At 56.6% G+C, this 20,269-nt stretch overlaps 1 protein-coding gene across 2 annotated transcripts in view; it reads right to left on the bottom strand.

The window, feature by feature from the left end:
• Positions 1 to 1,564: 1,564 nt before the first annotated feature.
• The window catches only part of LDLR (low density lipoprotein receptor), a 31,764-nt gene continuing 13,059 nt past the window's right edge, over positions 1,565 to 20,269 (bottom strand). The window contains exons 5-18 of one of the 2 annotated variants that reach the window (XM_029917276.1): positions 19,698 to 19,820; positions 18,157 to 18,279; positions 16,369 to 16,488; positions 15,862 to 15,987; positions 13,613 to 13,784; positions 13,294 to 13,518; positions 11,165 to 11,283; positions 10,816 to 10,955; positions 8,617 to 8,758; positions 8,350 to 8,502; positions 7,634 to 7,834; positions 4,830 to 4,907; positions 3,771 to 3,928; positions 1,565 to 3,274 (exon numbers count right to left, since the gene is read on the bottom strand). In XM_029917276.1, the coding sequence (XP_029773136.1) occupies positions 3,239 to 3,274; positions 3,771 to 3,928; positions 4,830 to 4,907; positions 7,634 to 7,834; positions 8,350 to 8,502; positions 8,617 to 8,758; positions 10,816 to 10,955; positions 11,165 to 11,283; positions 13,294 to 13,518; positions 13,613 to 13,784; positions 15,862 to 15,987; positions 16,369 to 16,488; positions 18,157 to 18,279; positions 19,698 to 19,820 (1,916 nt within the window). In that variant the 3' untranslated portion in view covers positions 1,565 to 3,238. The remainder of the gene's footprint in view (positions 3,275 to 3,770; positions 3,929 to 4,829; positions 4,908 to 7,633; positions 7,835 to 8,349; positions 8,503 to 8,616; positions 8,759 to 10,815; positions 10,956 to 11,164; positions 11,284 to 13,293; positions 13,519 to 13,612; positions 13,785 to 15,861; positions 15,988 to 16,368; positions 16,489 to 18,156; positions 18,280 to 19,697; positions 19,821 to 20,269) is intronic. The other variant, XM_029917277.1, reaches the window with a different exon arrangement.

Raw genomic sequence — 20,269 nt, 5'->3', positions numbered from 1 at the left:
AACCACATGAGCCACCCAGGCGCCCCAAGAGAAAGAATCTTAAGCAACCTGACATGGGTCTCGACCCCACCACCCTGGGACACTGACCTGAGCTGAAATCAAGAGTCAGAGTCTCAACTGACTGAACCATCCAGGCGCCCTCTCAATTTGGTCTTTAAAGAAAATTATTATTTTGTATTATTGTACATTGTGTTCCAATACATAGAGCATCAAATTTAGCGCCTTGGCCGTGTTTAAGTGGCCAGTTCGGGGGCATCAAGTATGTTGACGTGGCTGTGCGACGATCCCACCGCGCGTCTCCAGAACTTCTGGCTCTTCTCAAACTCTGTCCCCAGGCCCTGGCTCCCACCATCTACTTCCTGTCTATAGGGATGCGACTCCCCTAGGGACCTGGGATGGAATCCTAATGAGCGTGAGATAGCCTGTCGACAGGGTTTGCCCGATTTGGTCTGATACTTGGTGCCCGGGCTTCCATCCGCTGACCTGTCGTGTTCCGGGCTGTACCCCAGCTGATCCGGCTGGATGGTGCTCGGCCTTGCCATGCTCGAGGCCAGGGGCCCTAAGCGCCTCCAGATCCAGACTCCGGTAAAGCTTGGGGGCACGTACCTGGACACCCACAGCTCTGGCCAGATGTTGCCACAATGGAATTTGAGGGCAGATGCGCCGGAACATAGGATTATCCGGGTTTGTGTTGTGAAATCTGTTTTATGCCTTTTTAAAATTTTATTATTTTTTAATGTTTATTTAGAGAGAGCGAGAGAGAACATGAGTAGTGGGGAGGAGCAGAGAGAGAGAGATTGAATCCCAAGCAGGCTGTCAGCACAGAGCCCGGTGCGGGGCTTGAACTCACAGACCATGAGATCATGACCTGAGCTGAAGTCAGATGCTTAACCGAAGGAGCCACCCAGGCTTGTTCTTTTGTATCTTAGCAACGAATTATGTGGGTGTCTAGCCTTTGTCTCCTCCTGTAGTCAGATGCCTTATCCATTGCGCCACCGGCCCCCTCCAACCTTTGTCTCCTCCTGTAAGAAAACCTCACACCAAACCAGCCCGGGAGCCCACGGGTTTGAAGGGAAGCTTCCCTCACAAACCGCTGATGCGCTGCCTGAGCGCAGTGGGAAGGTTTCAGCCCCGACCAGCCCCGCCTCGCTTATGCTCTGGCTTCCGCTCCGAGGTCGCCTCCTTAGAGAATCCTTCCGGGCTCCTCCCTAAAGAAGCCTTCCCGCCAGGCCCTGCTCTGTCCCTGTTAGTTGCCCTGTTTAACATTCTTCCAAAATATAGTCATTGTTAGTCCCCACGTCCCCTTGAAAGATGGCAGTCCTGGATGGCAGACTCTCACTTTGAGTCACTGCAGTGGACAGAAGGAACCTAGTCTGTTCCCAGCCGCCCAGTAGATGTAGTTCAATGAAACGCGCATGCAGATTTAGCAAAATCCCCGCAGCCTGTCCTGAGCCCTCGGGAATGTTCCTTTTCCAGAACTGCCTTCCGGGAAAGTCCAGCCCCTGTCCAGATGGAGAAGCCCAGACAAGGAGGGGGAAAAAGCATTCTGGAATGAGCCAAGTGGTTCATTTAAGAAATTTAATCGATCCCAGTGAGACATTCAGGCTATAAAAACATTCTATACAGTGGTTGTAAAAAAAAAAAAAAAAAAAATCCACAAACCAACCGCTCCCCTCCCCCCAAAGCGTCCCAGCGTCTACACAGCATGGACCCATTTCTCCCGCAGAGCTTCACGCAAAGCCCGCAAGAATCACCTTTGTACAAAACTTAGAGGCATCTCAGAGACCACTCCCCCCCGAGAGCAGAGCCCCTAGAGGGGTCAGAGGCAGCAACCAGGGTTTGCAAAAATAAATAGGTCTGTTTCATATACATAAGTGACAAATGTCTAACGACTATACAAAGTGCAAACGTAACAAAAAGTGCCCCCCCATCTGTACAGCGACTTAGGTACGTGCTTGCGGAGAGAAGGCTTTCACAGTCTCCTACGGCGCAGGGCACAGTGTTGAGTGGCCATGCAGTGACCAGCGGACACTCCCTGGACGACCCTAGCCAGGAGTCCACAGAGGCTGGCGCGTCTTTCTTTGGTCATGAGTGTGGCAGGTGTGATCAGCTCAGAGAGCTTGGTTTCGGAAGTCCCGTAGAAACGACCACCACGAACCCTCTTCTTGAGGGAAATCAATGGCTCGGGGACGCCTGCGTGGAATGGGAACACGAGCTGGATGGTCATGATTGTGACTTTGAAGGGCTGGGGTCGGGGGGGAGGCCCCCAAGATCACGCGCTCACCCCCCCCCCGCCATGGGCCCTCTCCCAGCCCGGGGGGGGGGGGGAGGTGTGCCCATCCCCCCGGGAACAGGAAGCAGTGCAAAATCATAAGGAGGTCACCTTGACACAAGGTACAGCCCTGAACTAAAAAAGTGCGAGGGGACCTGGAGCTGGGGTCCAGACGGCCGCCCGCAGACTGCCGGCCGCTCCCGGAGGTTGGCGGCCGCCGCCTTCACGCACCGGTAATGGGGCCGCTCAGGCACTTAATAAATATTAAGGGCAACGGGGGGCTCAGACTCTCCCTGGGAGCCGTCGCGGTTTGCAGGAATGGGGGGAGCCCCGGGGATGCTGGATTTGGCCAGATCCACAGCAGTGCCAGAGTCCTGGCATCGAGGAAGGGCACGAACCTCACTGGGGAAACCCTAATTTGATCCAGATCTTGGGGGGGGGGGGGAGCAAAAGGTAACTCTTGGCCGTCCGGCAAGGCAGAGGTGAACGCATTTACTCCTGAGTTGGGGGGCTTGGGCTAGAAGGTCGGGAGTCCGGCAGCTGCTACCCAGGACCCTGTGGGTAGTGGGAGCTCTGGCGGTTCAAAGCCACGGCCCCCTGTCCCCCTGAGCCCCTCCGTCAGTGCCGCAGGAGGAGAGAGGTGCGCCGTCCCTGGAGAGGGCAGAGATGTCCCCCAAGCTCATTCAGCCTTCTCTTCACTCCAATTCAGTGAGAAGAAAGGGGGGGAATCCCAACCCAAAGTCGCTGCGAGCGTGCCGTTGGAGCCCGTTCTGCCGCCCAGATGAATAAATATATAAAACAAAGCTCTGGCAGGCAGGCCAGGCGGCTGCCAGCGCGGAGGTCACTTCTTTCCGTGCAGGGAGCGGGAGGAAGGGTGCAGGGCCGGCCAAGGGTCCTGGGAGAAAGTGTTCTTCCTGCCCGCGCCGGGCAGCAGGTTCCGGGAAGCACAGGCCCCGGGGCGGCGGCTCAGGCCACATCGTCCTCCAGGCTGACCATCTGTCTCTGTCCACAGAGAGAGAAACGCCGGAAGCGATCAGTCTGCTGTTCAGTAAACATGGCAAGAGGCCGCCTTCGCCTCGCTCCCTCCCGGCTGGTCCCAGGCCTGCCCTGAACCAGCACACCCTGGGCTCCCGAGCTGGGGCTGGGTCCTTCCTCCCACAGCCACGGGAGGGCGCCTGTGAGCCAGGTCAGGGCCCTCCACTGCTCAGAACCCTCCATGGCTCCCGCCTTCTAAGAGCAAAGCCAGAAATCTTCCCTGTGCCCACAAGGCCCTGCTCCGGCTGCCAGGGTCCCTACCCATCACTTGGCTCCTCCCTCGGGGCCCCCCCACCCCCCGCAAACCTCAGCTGCAGCCACACCAGCCTCCGTCCCTGTGCTCCCTCCCAGCCCCCACTGGCTTTGTGTTCTCTCCTCTCCCGGTCCCTGTGGGTCCCCCACCACCAGAGCGGGCCTCCCAGCCCTGTGGGGGGCAGGGCCCCGGGCAGCACAAGCCGCTCACCGAGGGGTAGGTGTAGCCGTCCTGGCCGCAGCACATGTGGACCTCGTCCTCCGTGGTCTTCTGGTACACGGGGTTGTCAAAGTTGATGCTGTTGATGCTTTTAAGCCGCCAGTTCTTCCAGAGCAGGAAGGTCCCGAAGCCCAGGAGGATGAGCAGCACTGCAGGGGGAGGTGCGGCCGGGTCAGCAGGCGGCCCCAGGGCCCCGCCACCCAGCTCTGCGCCCCGAGTGACTCCTGGCCTTTAGACTTCTATAGGTTCTTGTTCCAATTTAAGGTCATGCTTGTCCACTGGGGGGGGAGGGAGCGACCTGTCCTGCTGTGCCTGGCTTGCCCCGGAAGTACCAGCCATGGTCAACACCCTTCCAGGTGCTTCTGAGTCCCCACCCATGGGGCCCTTTCAGAAATGGGGTTGTTCTCTATGGACACGGTCAAACCTCTATTCTCCTGTCTGGGTGCGTTCTGCCTCGTTTACGGGGGGCCCCGGGGTGCTGTGCCCTGCCCCTCCCCCATCCTGGGGACAGCCAAGGGCTCACCAGCCCAGGTACATAAAAGAAAAACAAAAACCCTGGCCAGAGCCCAGGGGCCAGGCCAGCCTGAGGCCTCAGAGCCAGACGGCCGCGGGGCACTAAAATGCAGGTCCCGGGGAGTGGGCCGGGCGTGGAAGGGCCCCCGCGGAAGGATTTCCAGCGTGACGCTAAGGGAGTTATGATGGACAAGGGTGGGGGTGTGCAGAACTCCCCAAACGCCCCCTGTGAGAGCACTGTTTACCAGGGGGCGCCCCTCCGGCAGCGGAGGCCTTCCCTGCAGCCCCCTCTCCCGCAGCTGCCCCGCGGGGCTCTGAGTGGCTAGAAGTTGCTTCTGGCACCGCCCCGGCCCCGGGGCCCAGAATGGAGGAAGCAACCGGATTTGAGCGAATGAAGCTCACAGGGGGCCGCAGTGATCAACAGGTCACGTGGGGGGGGACGCCCCACTCCTGGGATACAGGGGGACCGGCCGGCGCACTGGGCAGGGCGGAGCGCAGCGGGGAGCCGGGACGTGGGGACAGGCCTGAGGGGCTTACCGACGGGGAGGATGATGGACAGGGCTCCCACGCCCCTCGGCTTCTCCTCGTCTCCTCTGCTGGCCACGTCACCCAGGGCTGCACGGAGAGGGGGACACAGTGAATCTCGGATGCACAGCGAGGGCCTCGGAGAACACGGCGACAACTGACAGCCACGATGAAAACGCTGATGCTTCTTGAAGGAACTTGGAGCGACTCCCGGGTTGGGGAGGCACCGTGCCCAGACCTTATTCCTCAGGAGATGCGATTAGGGCACCCGGGGCGAATTTAAGGGGCCCATGAGCCAAGTGTTACAGGGCTCTGGGAAAGGGGCCAACGGCCTTGGAGCCAAAAGCCTGCAGGTACGTCCCCAGTAGTTGGGGAGGTCACCGGTAGGATTTTTCGCCCTGGGGCTGCACTGGACGGAAAGGAGACCGCCCTGGGTGGGGCGGGGGCCACCTTGTGACTCCGCACTGGTCAGCGACCCCAGCGCCTGGCTAGATGGCGCCAAAGCGCCCCAGTCCCGTCTCTGCTGGCCCCAGTTAATAAATATTGGCGGAGACCCGGTCACACAGCACACACCTGAGCCCTGTAAGGGCCCGTGCAAATCAAAGTCCAGTCCTCAGAGCAGGCTGGGATGGCGGAGGCCCCGCAGCGGTCGGCCATCGGTTCACGTCAAGCCCACCTGGGTGCATGGAGCTTCTGTTGACATTTGCTCACATTTAGGAAAACTTGCACGAAAAATAATTGAAGGCGGGCACCCGGGTGGCTTGGTCAGTTAAGTGTCTGGTCTTGGTCTCGGCTCTGGGCATGATCTCAGGGTTCATGAGGTCGAGCACAGAGGCTGCCTGGGATTCTCGTTCTCTCTCCTCCGCTCTGGGCTCCTCCCCCCTCCCTCAAAGTAAATAAATAAATACATATTTAAAAAAACAATTTAAGGCATCAGCAAGGCCTTTGAGAAGCTTTTCCCTTAAAAGGACTCATTCACCCAAATCGAGAAGCCCTGGATGGGCCTGTGAAATGGTTTATTATTTTCTTTAATGTTTATTTTTGAGAGAGTGACAGAGCATGAGCAGAGGAGGGGCAGGGAGAGAGGGAGACACAGAATGTGAAGCCGCTCCAGGCTCTGAGCCCGAAGTGGGGCTCAGACTCACGAGCACTGTGAAATCACGACCTAGGCCAAAGTCAGACGCGTAAGCGAATGAGCCACCAGGGCGCCCTGTGAAGTGGGTTTTCAAGCAGTGGCGCCCCCAGGCAAAACGGTTTCCTGGCCTCCCTTGACCACCAGTCCCCGCTTTACCTTGTTTATGGTTGTACAGAGGCTGTAGCTACTCTAAGTGGGGGGAAACATCTGAAACTTGCCAACGTGCCCCCTTTTTTTCTGGCCCAAAAAAGTCTATGAGCTCCATTTGCTAGCTGATCAAACTCCAGGACAGGTGCCCTCTGGTGGACAAAGAGGTGAATGGCGAGTCTTCCATTAATTCACTGAGGGCCTAGCTCTGACCTTGAGACTGGGCGAGGGTGAGGAGAGACAGGCACTAGCCACAAGCAAAAACGTGGAGCCTCCTCCTTATCTCCTACCAAAAAGACTTTACTAATCAAGTAATATCTTAATTTTTTTTTTTAAATAAAACAAGGCCAAGAGCTCACGACAAAGTTTCACATTTTTAGGAAGATAGGATCTGACTCTACACTTGCCTCTTTTGAGAGCCTGACTTTGACCAAACTATATTTATAAGACCAGGGGTTTGGCCCATGGCCCATAGTTTGGTGATTTTATTTTATTTTTTAAATAATGCAGGTGGGCGGCGCCTGGGTGGCTCAGTCGGTTAAGCCTCCGGCTTCGGCTCAGGTCAGATCTCACGTTCGTGGGTTCGAGCCCCGCGGCAGGCTCTGTGCTGACAGCTAGCTCAGAGCCTGGAGCCTGCTTCCGGTTCTGTGTCTCCTTCTCTCTCTGACCCTCCCCCTCTCATGCTCTGTCTCTCTCTGTGTCAAAAAAAACTAAATAAGACATTTAAAAAAAAATAATGCAGGTGGGCGGCGCCTGGGTGGCCCAGTCGGTTAAGCATCTTGACTGTGGCTCAGGTCACGATCTCACGGGTCATGGGTTGGAGCTCTGCATTGGGTCCTCTGCTGTCAGCTCAGAAACTGCTCTGGATCCTCTGTTTCTCCCTCTCTCTGCCCCTCCCCTGCTCATTGTCTCTCAAAAATAAACATTAAAGAAGTGCCTGGGTGGCCCAGTTGGCTGAGGGTACAACTTCGGCTCAGGTCATGAGCTCACAGTTCACAGGTTCGAGCTCAGAGCCTGCAGCCTGCTTCGGATTCTGCGTCTCCCCTTCTCTCTGCCCCTCCCCTGCTCGTACTCCATTACGCGCACACACTCTCTCTCAAAAATAAATGGTAAAGATAATAATGTAGTAAAATATCACCGAAGCCCTGGGTTTTGGGGACCCCCTCAAATGGTGCCCTTGGCTAGTGCCTCATGGCCTCAGCCGCGCCCGGTTGGGCAGGGGCTTGAAAACAGGTCATCACATGGGCCTGATGACATTTGAGGGCTCTGGGGTAAGCCGCCACCAAGCTCCCAAAGGCTTCCCACGCCTTAGGCCACTGAGTCCCCACTACTGCCTGGAGGTGGGTGGAGCCCGTTATCAGCCCATTTAATAGATGGGAAACAGGAGGCTTCAGAGGTGCATGGGCGTGTCAGGAAGTCCAGGGCGGAAGGCGACGCCCACTCTAGCCCTTCTTCCAGACCCCCTCGGCCTCTGAAGGGGCCCCTCGTGATACTCGAGCTCTAAACCAGGGCCCAGGGCAGTCCTGATGTTTACCTTGGTGGGACACGGTCACCGTCTCCGCCGTGGTGAGCTCAGGGCTGGCCTCGGACCACGGGCTGGCTGTGAGCATTGGCTTGACGGCTGGGGAGTGCGGTGTTGTCCTCACGGTGGGGGAGCGCGCCGTGGGCCTGACCGTGACCGCTGGCCTGACCGTGACCGTGGAGGTCCCCCGGGGGGTCACGACAGCTTCGGTCTCTGAAAGAAGACACATTTCCTGAGTGCCCCGCTGCCCCTCTGCTAACGGTGCAGCTTGGGCCGGTGGCCACCAAGAAGCAACTAAAAACAGACGCAGTGAAAATTGAAACCCACTAAGAACCTTGTTGTTACGTTACTTATGCTTCAAGAGGGAGATTCTTGAGGGTTACAGACACGTTGGCCCCAAATTCCAGTTTTCTTGGAGGAAGAGAAAAATCGAAAAGGGGGTCATCTCCTCACTCGATGTCTGTGTCAAATCAGTCACCTCCCAAGGGGGCCGGGAAAGAGGGGACTGGACGTCCAAGGTGACGGGCGTCTGTCGACATGTGCGACACAGGGCCGGGGCGTGCAGCTTGGAAGAAAGGCAAACTCCGGGTACCCCTCACCAGGGCCTCCTGGAGCTCCCCTCGCCCATTCGACAGACGAGCAAAGAGAGGACAAGGACGGGAATTAGCAGGACCAAGCCGCGAGGGTGGCCGCAGCGGGACTCGCGCCCCGGCAGCCGGCGCCCCTACCTACGAGGCAGCTCCTCGTGTCCTCGGCCAGCCGCGCGCCGTCGGGACAGGCACAGGTGAACTTGGGGGAGTGCGGGGTGATCTGCGGGGCTGGGAGGCACAGGTACTGGCAGCCGCCGTTGCGGAGGGCGGTCCTCTCGCACCAGTTCACCCCTGAGGCGGAAGAGGCACAGAGTGAGGGTGCGAACAGGATTAGAAGATTCTAGAAAATTTCAGAAATACCGGCAGGGGAGAGGAGGGGGGAGGCGGCGGTCATCCCATCTTTACCTCTTGGCTGTGTGAGGTTGTGAAAAAGGACAATGTCCTCCGGGGACAACAGGTTTTCGGCCACCAGATTAATGTCGGAGCCGGTGAGGCGGTTCGCACTGAAAATGGCTTCGTTGATGATGTCCGTCCAAAAGACTTTATCCTACGTGGGCGTGAAAAGAGACAGCAGATCCCGTCACCACCGGCAGAGGACCCTCGGATCCCTGGGAAGCAGCAGCACTAGCCTCGGTTTTTCTCTCTTTAAAACAAGTTTTGGGCACCTGGGTGGCCCAGCTCATGATCTCAATGTTCGTGAGTTCGAGCCCCGAGTCAGGCTCTGTGCTGACAGCCTGGAGCCTGCTTCAGATTCTGTGTCTCCCTCTCACTCTGCCCTCCCTGGCTCATACTCTCTCTCTCTTTCAAAATCAAATAAACTCTTTTTTTTTTTTTCAGTTTAAAAAAATTTTTGTAAGTGTGTAAAATACACAGAACATAAAACTGACCATCTTAACCCTTTTCAGTGTGTGGCGTGGCTTTAAGCCCATTCACATGGTCGTGCAGTCCTCCCCACCATCCATGCCCAGAACTTTCTCGAATCTTCCCAAACTGACACTCTGTTCCCATGAACTACTGACTCCCCACGCCCTCCCCCAGCCCCTGGCCCTCTCCCCCACCTACTTCCTGTCTCTCTGCATGGGAGTCCTCTAGGGACCTCATGGAAGTGGCATTCTACAGGGGCGCCTGGGTGGCTCTGTCGGTTAAGCGTCCAAGCTTTGATGTCCGTTCAGGTCATGATCTCACGGTTCACGAGTTCCAGCCCCGTATCAGAGGCCGGAGCCCGCTTGGGATTCTGTCTCCCTCTCTCTGCCCCTCCTTCGCTTGCATGCACACTCGCTATCTCTCAAAATAAACAAACTTAAAAAGAATGTTAAAAAAAAATAAAGTGGAATTCTACACTATCTGTCCGTTTGTGTCTGGCTTAGTTCCCTCAAGGCTTGTCTGTTGGAGCATGTGTTAGAATTTCCTTCCTTTTTCAGGCCGAACCACATTCCAGCCTATAGATATACATCGTGTTTAGCGGATTCCCCTCCACCCCCGTGATGGACGCTCAGCTCACTCCCACCTCTGGGCTGTCCTGATTCCTGCTGCCTGAACACGTGAGTCTGCAAATACAACAACAAGGGGGCGCCTGGGGGCTCAGTCGGTTAAGTGTCCAACTCCGGCTCAGGTCATGATCTCCTAGTTCGTGAGTTCGAGCCCCGTGTCAGGCTCTGTGCTGCCGGCTCAGAGCCTGGAGCCTGCTTCCTGTTCTGTCTGCCTCTCCCCTGCTCACTGTCTCTGTCTTGCTCTCCAAAATAAATACAGATTTAAAAAAAAAATAGAAAAACCAATACAGCAACATTTCCACAGAGCCGATCTCTGCTGTGGTGCCCCTTGGGCCAGATAACCCACCGCGCCGGGCCCCCTCTTCTCCTGGCAGGGTGTTTACCAGCCTCTAACGCTGGCAGCCCCCCCAACCCCCCACTTCGAGCGCAACCACCAAAAAGCTTCCAGAAAGTGCCGAATGTCCCCTGGCAGCAAGATGGCCACTCAGTGAGAACTCCTACTTTAAGGCTCTTCCGGTGAGGACGTGCCCAGCGGGCTCACTTGAGAGAGTGTGAGACTCTCGATCTCAGAGTCGTGAGTTCGAGCCCCACATCGGGGGAAGAATTTACTTAAAAAAAAAAAAAAAAAAAAAAAAAAAAGAAAAGAAAAGGGAAGAAAAGCATCTTGGAGCCCTTGGGTGGCTCAGGGAGTTAAGCATCTGACTGTTGATTTTGGCTCCGGTCATGATCTCACGGTCTGTGGGACTGAGCCCTGCGTCAGGCCCTGTGCTGATAGCCCGGGGCCTGTTTGAGATTCTCTCTCTCTCACCTGCTCTTTCTGTCCCTCCCCCACTTGCGACCTCTGTCTCAAAGAAAAAATTCACATTAAAGAAAAAACACACAAAAACTCTTTGGCTCTTTTGATGGGAAGAAAATGGAAAAAACTCCAACTCTAAGACCTTTTTACAGCCACAGATGGTTTTCTAAGCTGGTCCTGGCTGGAATGAACTAGACAACGGGCTGCGGACTAGCGTGAGCGCTTACGCCGCCTCTGTTAAGTCGTGCTCGGTGACCGGGACCCGGATGTGAGTTCCCTTGAGCCCCCAAGGAGCGGCCACCTGCCCCCGGCCCCCACCTCGAAGACAGCCAAGGAGAAGGGGTGTGCCAGGTTTTTCTCGTCCTCCAAGACGGTCTTCCGGTTCCCCCCGTTGACATCAATGCTCGAGATGGAGTGGAGCTTGGAGTCAACCCAGTAGAGGCGGCCACCAGAAAGATCTAGAACCCAGTGCAGACAAGGAGAGGTCACACGTCGACGCTCCTTCCTGCAGGCCCGGCCACTCCCCTCCCCGCAGGAAGGAGCCCCCCAAGGACCCGGCAGAGATGTGCCCAGAAAAGCAGCCCCAACAGTCCACCTCCACGTACGAGCTGAAACCCCATATCCTGGGGCAGTGTAGACCCCGGGGACCACGGTCCCGAGGACATACCCAGGGTGATGCCGTTGGGCCACTGGATGTCCTCCGTCACTAGCGAGTACACGTCGACACCGTTCAGACCCCCCTTCTTGATCTCGGCGGGGGTTCCCCAATCCGTCCAGTACATGAAGCTGGTGAGAGACCGGGAAGAATGGGAGGTCAGTGGGGGGCTGGGGGGGCTGCCAGCGTGCCCCGAAGAGCAGGCCAGGAATTATGAGACGTCCCCCAGCGAGACCTCGGGCTGGTTTCTTCTGCTACCCTAGCGCCTGCCACGTGGGGAGACCTGGCAGGACTTCAGAACCTTCAGGAACAAAGGGAGACTTTGATTCCAATGTCAGGACCGGGACCCTTAACGTGCACCCTAGACAGCTTTCTGAAGGCTTTGATATATTTTTAATTTTATAATTTTTTTTGCTTTAAAATAATTTTTTCACATTGTGGCAAAACACACATGACATAAACCATCGTGACCATTTTTAGGTACCGAGGTCAGTGGCGTTACGCACACACACTGGCCGCATCCACCCCCCATCCACCTCCAGAACTCGCTCATGTTCCCGAACGGAAGCTCTGCCCCCATTAAACAGCGACTCCTCCCTCACCGCCCCCAGCCCCTGGCGCCCACCGCTGGGCTTCCTGGCTCTATGCATGGGACTCCTCTGGGGACCCCTGGAAGCAGGACCTCACAGAACGTGTCCTTTTGTGTCTGGCTTCTTGCACTGAGCGTAACATCCCACCGGTTCGTCCGTGGAGTCAGAACCTCCTTCCTTTTTGAGACGGATGTGGGGATGGACACTCAGTTTCTCCTTCATCCCTGGGGGGCCCGGGGGGGGCGGGGCTCGCATGCCCTGGCTTTTAAGCTCTGAAGAGATGCTCAAACTAGCTCCCAAGTAGCCAAACGTCCCAAGCACGAAACCCGGCTGGTGACCCCCGGGAAAGGAGCCCTCGGTGCCCTTCGGGACGGAGGGTCAGGTTCACCGTCTGGGTGCTGAATGACAACTTGCTGTTCTATCCATGCCCGTCCCCAGGCCCTAGCCATCCAGCTTCCAGAACGAGGCATCTAGAATCTAATCCCGCAGGTGAACTGCAGTGACTCACATTCAAAGGGATTCAAAGGAATCCGCAGCCTCCTTGCGTGAGGCAAGCGGGGGAAATAACGCGATTTCCAAGCACTGGGTACAAGGAAATCGTGGCTCTTTCCTGAAAGCTGCGGGAATAAAGTCGCTCGGCCGAGTGGCCGTCCACCGAAGGAGAATGCAGGTTTTGGACAACTGGGACCCAGGTCCACCTGCACCCCAGGGTCTGTCCCGTCGGATCTGTGCTTCTCTCCAAAGTTCCCCTTTCCTCTGATCGTTGCCGCCGGGGCAGGCTGCCCTTCCAGAACTGTGCGATTCCCCAGGCAGAGCGAGGGATGGGGACACGGGGCCCACCTGGGGGAGCTGCTGAGTCCGCCGCGGGCCTTGCAAACACCGTCCTGGGGGCTCCCAGGCGTGGCGTCCTCCCCCAAACTGCTGTTGGATCTCAGTGCTCTGACCTTTCCTATCCGGGCACAGGATATTTGGCCATAAAATACCAAATCAGGATTTTAAAAAGTATCCGTTTCGAATACCACTTTAAAAAATCCATATTTTGGGGCGCCTGGGTGGCTCAGTCGGTTAAGCGTCCGCCTCTTGGTTTTGGCTCAGGTCCTGATTGCATGATCTCATGAGTTCGAGCCCCCGCATTGGGCGCTGTGCTGACTGCACGGAGCCTGCTTGGGATTACTCTCTCTCCCCCTCTCTCTCTGGCCCTCTCTCCTCACTCTGTCTTTGTCTCTCTCAAAATAAATAATCCATATTTTAACTTCTGGTTTTGGGGCTCTGGTCCCGAGGGCACAACTTTCCAGGGCCCGGGTACCACAGCAGGACCTCAAGAGGGATCGACCCCTGGCTCCCAAAAGGCCGGGTGGGGGAAGGATGACCACTCAAGGTCCTGCTCTTTTCTGAGAGCGGGGGCCGCCGCGGCTGGGGGCTGTCCCCGCGGAGGCCAGCCCGGCTCAGGCACACCCTCTCCCCCCGTTGTTGGAGACCAGTTCTTGAACCCTGCCTGTGCCCTCCGTTCCCTCCGTGCCCTCCGTGCCCCTTGGCTTTGGGGATACGCACCCGTGAACAGGGTCCACCACGATGGCACGGGGCTTAGAGCCTTTCTCCTTGAAGAGCGTCTTTCTCTTCGCGCCCTTGGTGTCGGCCACGGAGACGGTGCCCAGGACGGAGTCCGTCCAGTAGATATGGCCGTGGATCCAGTCCACCGCCAGCCCGTCGGGGGCCTGCAGGTCCTCGCCGATGACGGTGTCATAGGAGAGACCGGGGGCTCTGTCAATCTGGGTGCTGGGGGGGGAGGGGTGGAGGGAAGGGATCATCAGTGCGAGGGGCCCCCGCGTGTCACCTGGGGTCGGGTGCTGGGCGAGGCTCCAAGGCTCACCTGTAGATCTTCCGTTGGGACAGGTCCGACCAGTAGATTCGGTTGCTGGCCACCTCGGTGTCCAGCGCGACCACGTTCTTCAAGTTCGGGATGAGGCTCGTGTACTCGCTGCGGTCCAGGGTCATCTTCCTGACCTCGTGGCGGTTGGTGAAGAAGAGGTAGGCGATGGCGCCTGGGCACACAGGAAGGACGCTCAGGGGAGCAGAAGGGACCCCCGAGTCCCGCCTGTTGCCCTTTGGAGAGTGGTTGAACCGGAGCCAGACACCCAGGAGGGGCTGGAAACCATGGGAATCAGTTGTCCTGACGTCCTGGGCCTTGCCGAGCGGAAGGGACGGCCCCTCCCAGGGCCAGCCGGCTCCTAGGCGCGGTTCACAACTTGTCTCGAGTGCAAACGCACCAGCCCGCATCCGCCACCGCCTCTGCGGGGCTCTCACACTCTGGGCCGCTGTCCACCCGCCTGCCTGGAGCGCCCTGGGGCAGACACCTGCTGGGACTGTCCCGTCCAGCCAGGCGTGGGCCTGCTCACCCGGCCTCACCTCATTCCCCAGGAAACCACAGCAGAGGCTCCCGCCCTCCCCCCCCTCCTCCATGGCCCCGTGACTGCCAAGGCCCCTCCTCTCGGGAACTGTGACGACCCATCTCATCAGGGGTGGTCGTCTCCTGATCTGGTGGCCTCACTGTGCTTGAATGATGATAAAACCTACATTTTAAAACACTGGGTCCCGTGCCTGGGTTAAGCAACGGACTCTGGCTCTGTTCACGATCTCGAAGTTCGTGAGTTCAAGGCCCGCATTGGGTTCTGTGCGGACAGTGCAGAGCCTGGAGCCTGCTTGGGATTCGCGCCCTCCCTTCCTCCCTCTCCCTCTCTCTCTCTCTGCCCCTCCCTGCTCATGCTCTCTCTCTCAAAACAAACAAACCCCCCAAAATACTGGGTCCTCAGCATTTTACATTTTGGAACATGAATATGAAGAAATGGTAACCGCTCATGAGTCCCCGGGGCTCCCTTTGGGCAGGAAATTCTGCTCAGGGCTGTCCGGACCTCGCTTTCCCTGACGGGTCCTCACACTCCTCGGAGGCCACGAGGTTGTCGAACTCCCTTTACACAGAAGGGGATTGGAGCTCAGAGAGGGGAAACGGCTAGCCCAAGGTCGCACCAGCTAGTAAACAGCAGAGCTGGGGCTCGAACCCAGGTCGCTCCGACTCCGGGGGCTGTGCAGTGACCACGCCACTGACGTTCAGCAGCGAGCTGACCACGTGTAAGACAGACCTCCCTCAGGACACCCCCCAACACCACGGAACCCCTGGGGAGGATCCCTCGAGACACTGGCCCTTATATCTCAAATCCTAGAGGGTTTTAGGACCCCTGTCCCCAGTGTTCCCCAGAACCGGGAACGCCCGGGCGCGTGACAGAGGGAGGCCAAGGAACCGTCACAAAAGGAGGACGATGGGAGAAAAACGTCAAGGCTAAAACAGATCCTTGAGGAAACAGAAGATGATCAAAAATATTTCTGAAAGGGGCGCCTGGGGGGGCTCAGTCGGTTGAGCGCCGACTCTTGATTTTGGCTCAGGTCATGATCTCAGGGTCGTGGGATCGAGCCCCGAGTCGGGCTTTGCGCTGAGCGTGGAGCCTACGTAAGATTCTCTCCCTCCCTCTGCCCCGCCCACCACGCCTGCTCTCTCTCGCTCGCTCTCTCTCTCTCTTTCCAAGAATAAAAATAAAAACTAGAGGTGCCTGGGCGGCTCAGTCGGTTAAGCGTCCAGCTTCAGCTCAGGTCATGATCTCACGGTCCGTGGGTTTGAACCCCACGTCGGGCTCTGTGCTGACAGCTCAGAGCCTGGAGCCTGCTTCAGATTCTGTCTCCCTCTCTCTCTGCCCCTCCCCTGCTTGCTCTCTGTCTCTCAAAATAAAGACACACACACACAAATAAATAACAAAGATAAAAAAATAAAAACTAAAACAACAGCTGGAGAGCGCGCGGGCCCTTCACAGGACCACAGCTTTTCACCTCTTGTCCCCTGAAGCCATTGGCGGGGCTGGGGACCGCCAACCACTCCCTGGGCAATTGACCCGTGTCCCCAGAGAAGCTGGACACGTGCGGGCAGCCTCCCAGCAAGTTCCTAACTGGCTGCTCGTCCCTTTGCCAGCCCTCCCGCGAGCACACAGTCTGTCCCCGGATCTTTGGGGCGCACGCAACGTTCCAGTGATGAAACCCGCCCCCCATCTGCTCCTGGCCCCGCCCCCGGCTCACCCACAGCCTTGCAGGCCTTGGTGACGGGGTCCAGCCGGAAGCCCTTCTCACACGTGCACTTGTAGCTGCCCTGGAGGTTCACGCAGAGCTGGCTGCACACGTCGGGATCCTGACACTCATCGATGTCTGCAAGCCGAGACACGGAAAGGGGTGTGGGCTGCTGACGGGGTGAGGGGCCCCCGCCGAAAGCCATCCCTCCCAGGGGCGGGGTCTCGGTGACCATCGGACTCAGAAATGAACACACAGAAATAGCCAAGTGTCTCCAGCAGTGACCCTGACCTCCCCGTTCGCCTCAGGGGTGCAGCCAACAGGGCGAAGGCTGCATCAGCCGAGGTTTCTTTTTTTAATTATTAACCCCCGAAGGCAAGGACAGGGTGAGCCTCAGGGACCCAGCCCGTGCTAGATGGGCCCTCGTCAAATCCTCTCAACAGGCCTGGGAGGTCAGTTAACAGATGGGGAAACCGAGGCACAGAGGGTTTGGCCACCACGAGGCGGCTCGGGAATCACCTTCGCAGCTTCGCCGGCCCACCAGCCGGAAGCCCTCGGGGCACGAGCACGCGTAGCCAATCTTGAGGTCGTTGCAGATGTGGGAGCAGCCACCCCTGTTGTCCAGGCACTCATTGGTCTCTGCGACAGGAGGGACACAGATGGGTCACAGTCAGGTCATCGGCCTTGCTGCGCTATTTCTTTTGTTCTGTTTTACATTTATTTATTTTTGAGAGACAGCGTGAGTGAACAGGGGAGGGTCAGAGAGAGAGGGAGACACAGAATCTGAAGACAGGCTCTGAGCTAGCTGTCAGCACAGAGCCCGATGCGGGGCTCGAACCCACGAACTGTGAGATCATGACCTGAGCTGAAGCCGGACGCTCAACTGATTGAGCCGCCCAGGCACCCCACTCCCTGCGCTATTTCATCGGCCTTATCGTAATCCCCCAGTGACGTGGAGGCCAGTGAACTACCAAGTCCCCTACGAGGACTTACAATAACCAATGTCCTGTCCAATGCCACAGATGAGCCTGGAGGGGGTTCCGCTGAGTGAAATACACCAGGCACAAATGGACGAATCCTGGAAGATTCACTCCTAGGAGGTCCTTAGTGGAGTCAAACTCAGAGACGGGAAGTAGATGGTGGGGGTTGGGGGAGGCAGAGGGGACAGGGGCGTCCTAGTATTTCACGGGCACAGAGGCTCAGTTTGGGAAGATGAGAAAGTTCTGGAGATGGATGGTAGAGATGGCTGCCGGCCCAAGCGAATGTACTTAACACGGCTGACCTTTACACTGAACACTGGTTAGGAAGGTAAATCTTACGCTATTTTGTAACCCACATTTCACAACGTTCTTGATTCTAAAAAATGAGAACTGCGATCCACAGGTGGATACATGAACTCCCGACAGCCCCATAGATCCCTCAACCACCGCTGTGGACACTGAGGCCCAGCCAGGCTAAAGGACTTGCCCGACCGAGGCCACAGTGCTGGACCGGACTCAGGGCGCTTAAGCCCCAGCAGCCAGCCCCGGCGCTCTTACAAGGCTCTGGCCAAAGCCAACCCGCCACATCTGTTCTTGCCCGAAAGCTATCGACGGTTCTTACACTTTTAAATGGTTGGAAAGAAAAAGAACCCAAAGAAAACCAGTATTTTGTGCCCCATCAAAGGACTATGAAATTCATGGGGCGCCGGGGCGGCTCAGCCGGTTAAGCATCCGACGTTGGCTCAGGTCATGATCTCATGGTTCGTGGGTTCGAGCCCCGCATCGGGCTCTGTGCTGACAGCTCAGAGCTTAGAGCCTGCTTCCGATTCTGTGTCTCCCTCTCTCTCTGCCCCTCCCCGACTCATGCTCTGTCTCTCTGTCTCTCTCAAACATAAATAAAAAAACTAAAAAAGAAAACAAAACAGATTAATTTATTTAATAAAAAAAAGGTCTCTGACATTCAAACATCAATGTCCACAATACAGTTTTCTAGAGCACGGCCCACGCATCCGCGTGCACATGCGTACACCTAGGCTATCTTCCTGCCCCAATGGCCCCGCTGAGGAGCTGTGACAGAGCCTACAGCTGGCCAAGTCCGAACTGTTTACAGGGTGGGGGTCGGGGAGCCCTGCCGAACTTCACGAGCCGCCCATCACCCCCACCAACAGCGTGTGCGAACCGTTCCTGTCAGTCGTACGGATGCGAACACAGGCTCGGAAGCGAAGCCACTTATCCCCAAGGACCCGCCCCCACGTCCGCGCTGCCCCGGAGTTAACCCGCCCCGGCTCCCCGCAAGTTCAAGAGCCCCCTGCACCCCAGGGCTCACCGCACTCCTTCAGCGGCTCGTCCGACCAGTCCCGACAGTCCCGGACCGAGTTGCACACTTTGTCCAGGGTGATGCACTCGCCACTGTGGCACTTGAACTTGTTGGGCCCCTCGCACAGCGTCACTACGAGCCAGAGGGGGAGGGGGGTCAGGTGCTTCTAGGCTGCAAGAGCCCTCTTACTCCTCTTTATGAACGTAAGGGTTCATTTATACAAGATTACACGTACGGTGTTCATAAACCCAACACGATGCCGTTAGTATCACAGAAATAAGCCCCTACATAGGGTGAAGATGGCAAAATTTGTTACATGTAGGTGACCACAATTTTTGTTGGCTAGTTTATTTATTAGAGAGAGAGAGAGAGAGAGAAAGAGCGAGTGAGTGCACTTGCCAGTGGGGGAGGGGCAGAAGGAGAGGGAGACAGAGTATCGGCAGCACGGACAGGGGGGAGCCCAAGGCAGGGCTCGAACTCACAAACCATGAGATGACTTAACCCACGAGCCACCCAGGCGCCCCACCACAATTTTTTTTATGTTTTGTATTTATTTTTGAGAGACAGAGACAGGGCGAGCAGGGGAGGGGCAGAGAGAGAGGGAGATACAGAATCGGAAGCAGGCTCCAGGCTCTGAGCTGTCAGCACAGAGCCCGACGCGGGGCTCGAACCCACGAACCGTGAGATCATGACCTGAGCCGAAGCCGGGTGCTTAACCGACTGAGCCACCAGGTGCCCCCCCACCACAATTTTTAAAGAGTGCCTTATCAGAATTTAACTTATTGCTCTTAAAACTTTGTTTCGGTCTCTAAGTATTGTAATTAAAAATATTTATTTTTTCTATCATGACTTAAGATCGAGAGTCAGACACTTAACCGACTCTGCCAAAAAGGCGCCCAAATAAAAAATATTTTAAAAACAGTTCCCTTGTGGGGCATCTGGGTGGCAGGCGGTTAAGCGCTCCACTCTTGGTTTCGGCTCACGGTTGGGGAGTTCAATCCCTGCATCAGGCTCTGTGCCGATAGTGCAAACCTGCTTGGGATTCGGTCTCTCCTGTCTGCCCCTCCCCTGCTTGTGCGTGCACACGCCCTCTCTTTCTCTCAAAAGAAATAAATTTAATAAAAAAAAACAACAAAAAAAACCCCACTAGTATCCTGTGTTACATGCAATTTTCCACAATTAAAACAATTTTTTAAATTAATTCTGCTGCCGAACAGCTTGCTTCCAGCCTTTTGCTGTCAGGCTGGCGGTGCTCTGCGTGATCCTGAGCGCGGCTCCGATTACGGGGACGAGCTTCTCCTGGGGTCATTCCCAGGAGTGGAGCCCCCTCCCCACTGTAAGCTCAGGCAATAACTTGACGTAGAATCATACCATGTTCCCCCTGACCTCGAACCCAGCAGCTCTGCACAGTTCGACCTCGTTAAATATCAAGGTCCTGATCTCGGTGAGTTCATAACATAGATGTTTTCGGGTAAATGGGAGCGAGGTTCAGCGAGGTTGATTAACTTGCCCGAGGACGCACAGCGCGCGGGGCTGGCCCGAGAGCTCACCGTTGACGCAGCCGCGCTCATCGCTCATGTCCTTACAGTCGTACTCCCGGTCGCACTGGCGGCTGCCATGGATACAGGTCCCGTCCGAGCACTGGAACTCATCAGGCCGGCACGTGGCCACAGCTGGGAAAGACCAGGCACAGATTGGTTTTTCTCAAGGAATAGCAAAGACAAAAGAGCAAAGACCACCTTTATTTTTTTTTAATCTATTTATTTTATTACTCTTTAAAAAATGTTTATCTTTGAAGGAAAGAGAGAACATGAGCATGGAAAGAGCAGAGAGGGAGGGAGACACAGAATCGGAAGCAGGCTCCGGGCTCTGAGCTGTCAGCACACAGCCCTACATAGGGCTCGAACCCACGAATGTGAGATCATGACCTGAGCCGAAGTCAGAGGCTTAACCGACTGAGCCACCCAGGTGCCCCAGCACAGGTAATTGTTTTCTCACAAGTTTATCTTTCAGCAATCTCTACACCCAACGTGGGGCTCGAACTCACAACCCGAGATCAAGAGGCCCACACTGCCGACTGAGCCAGCCAGGTTCCCCGAGAACCCGTAATCTGTGCCACTGC

Source organism: Suricata suricatta, chromosome 12 (genome assembly GCF_006229205.1).
Source record: "Suricata suricatta isolate VVHF042 chromosome 12, meerkat_22Aug2017_6uvM2_HiC, whole genome shotgun sequence".
Lineage (NCBI taxonomy): Eukaryota > Metazoa > Chordata > Mammalia > Carnivora > Herpestidae > Suricata > Suricata suricatta.
The sequence above is the reverse complement of the archived record's forward strand: the minus strand, read 5'-3'. Positions and strand labels throughout refer to the sequence as shown.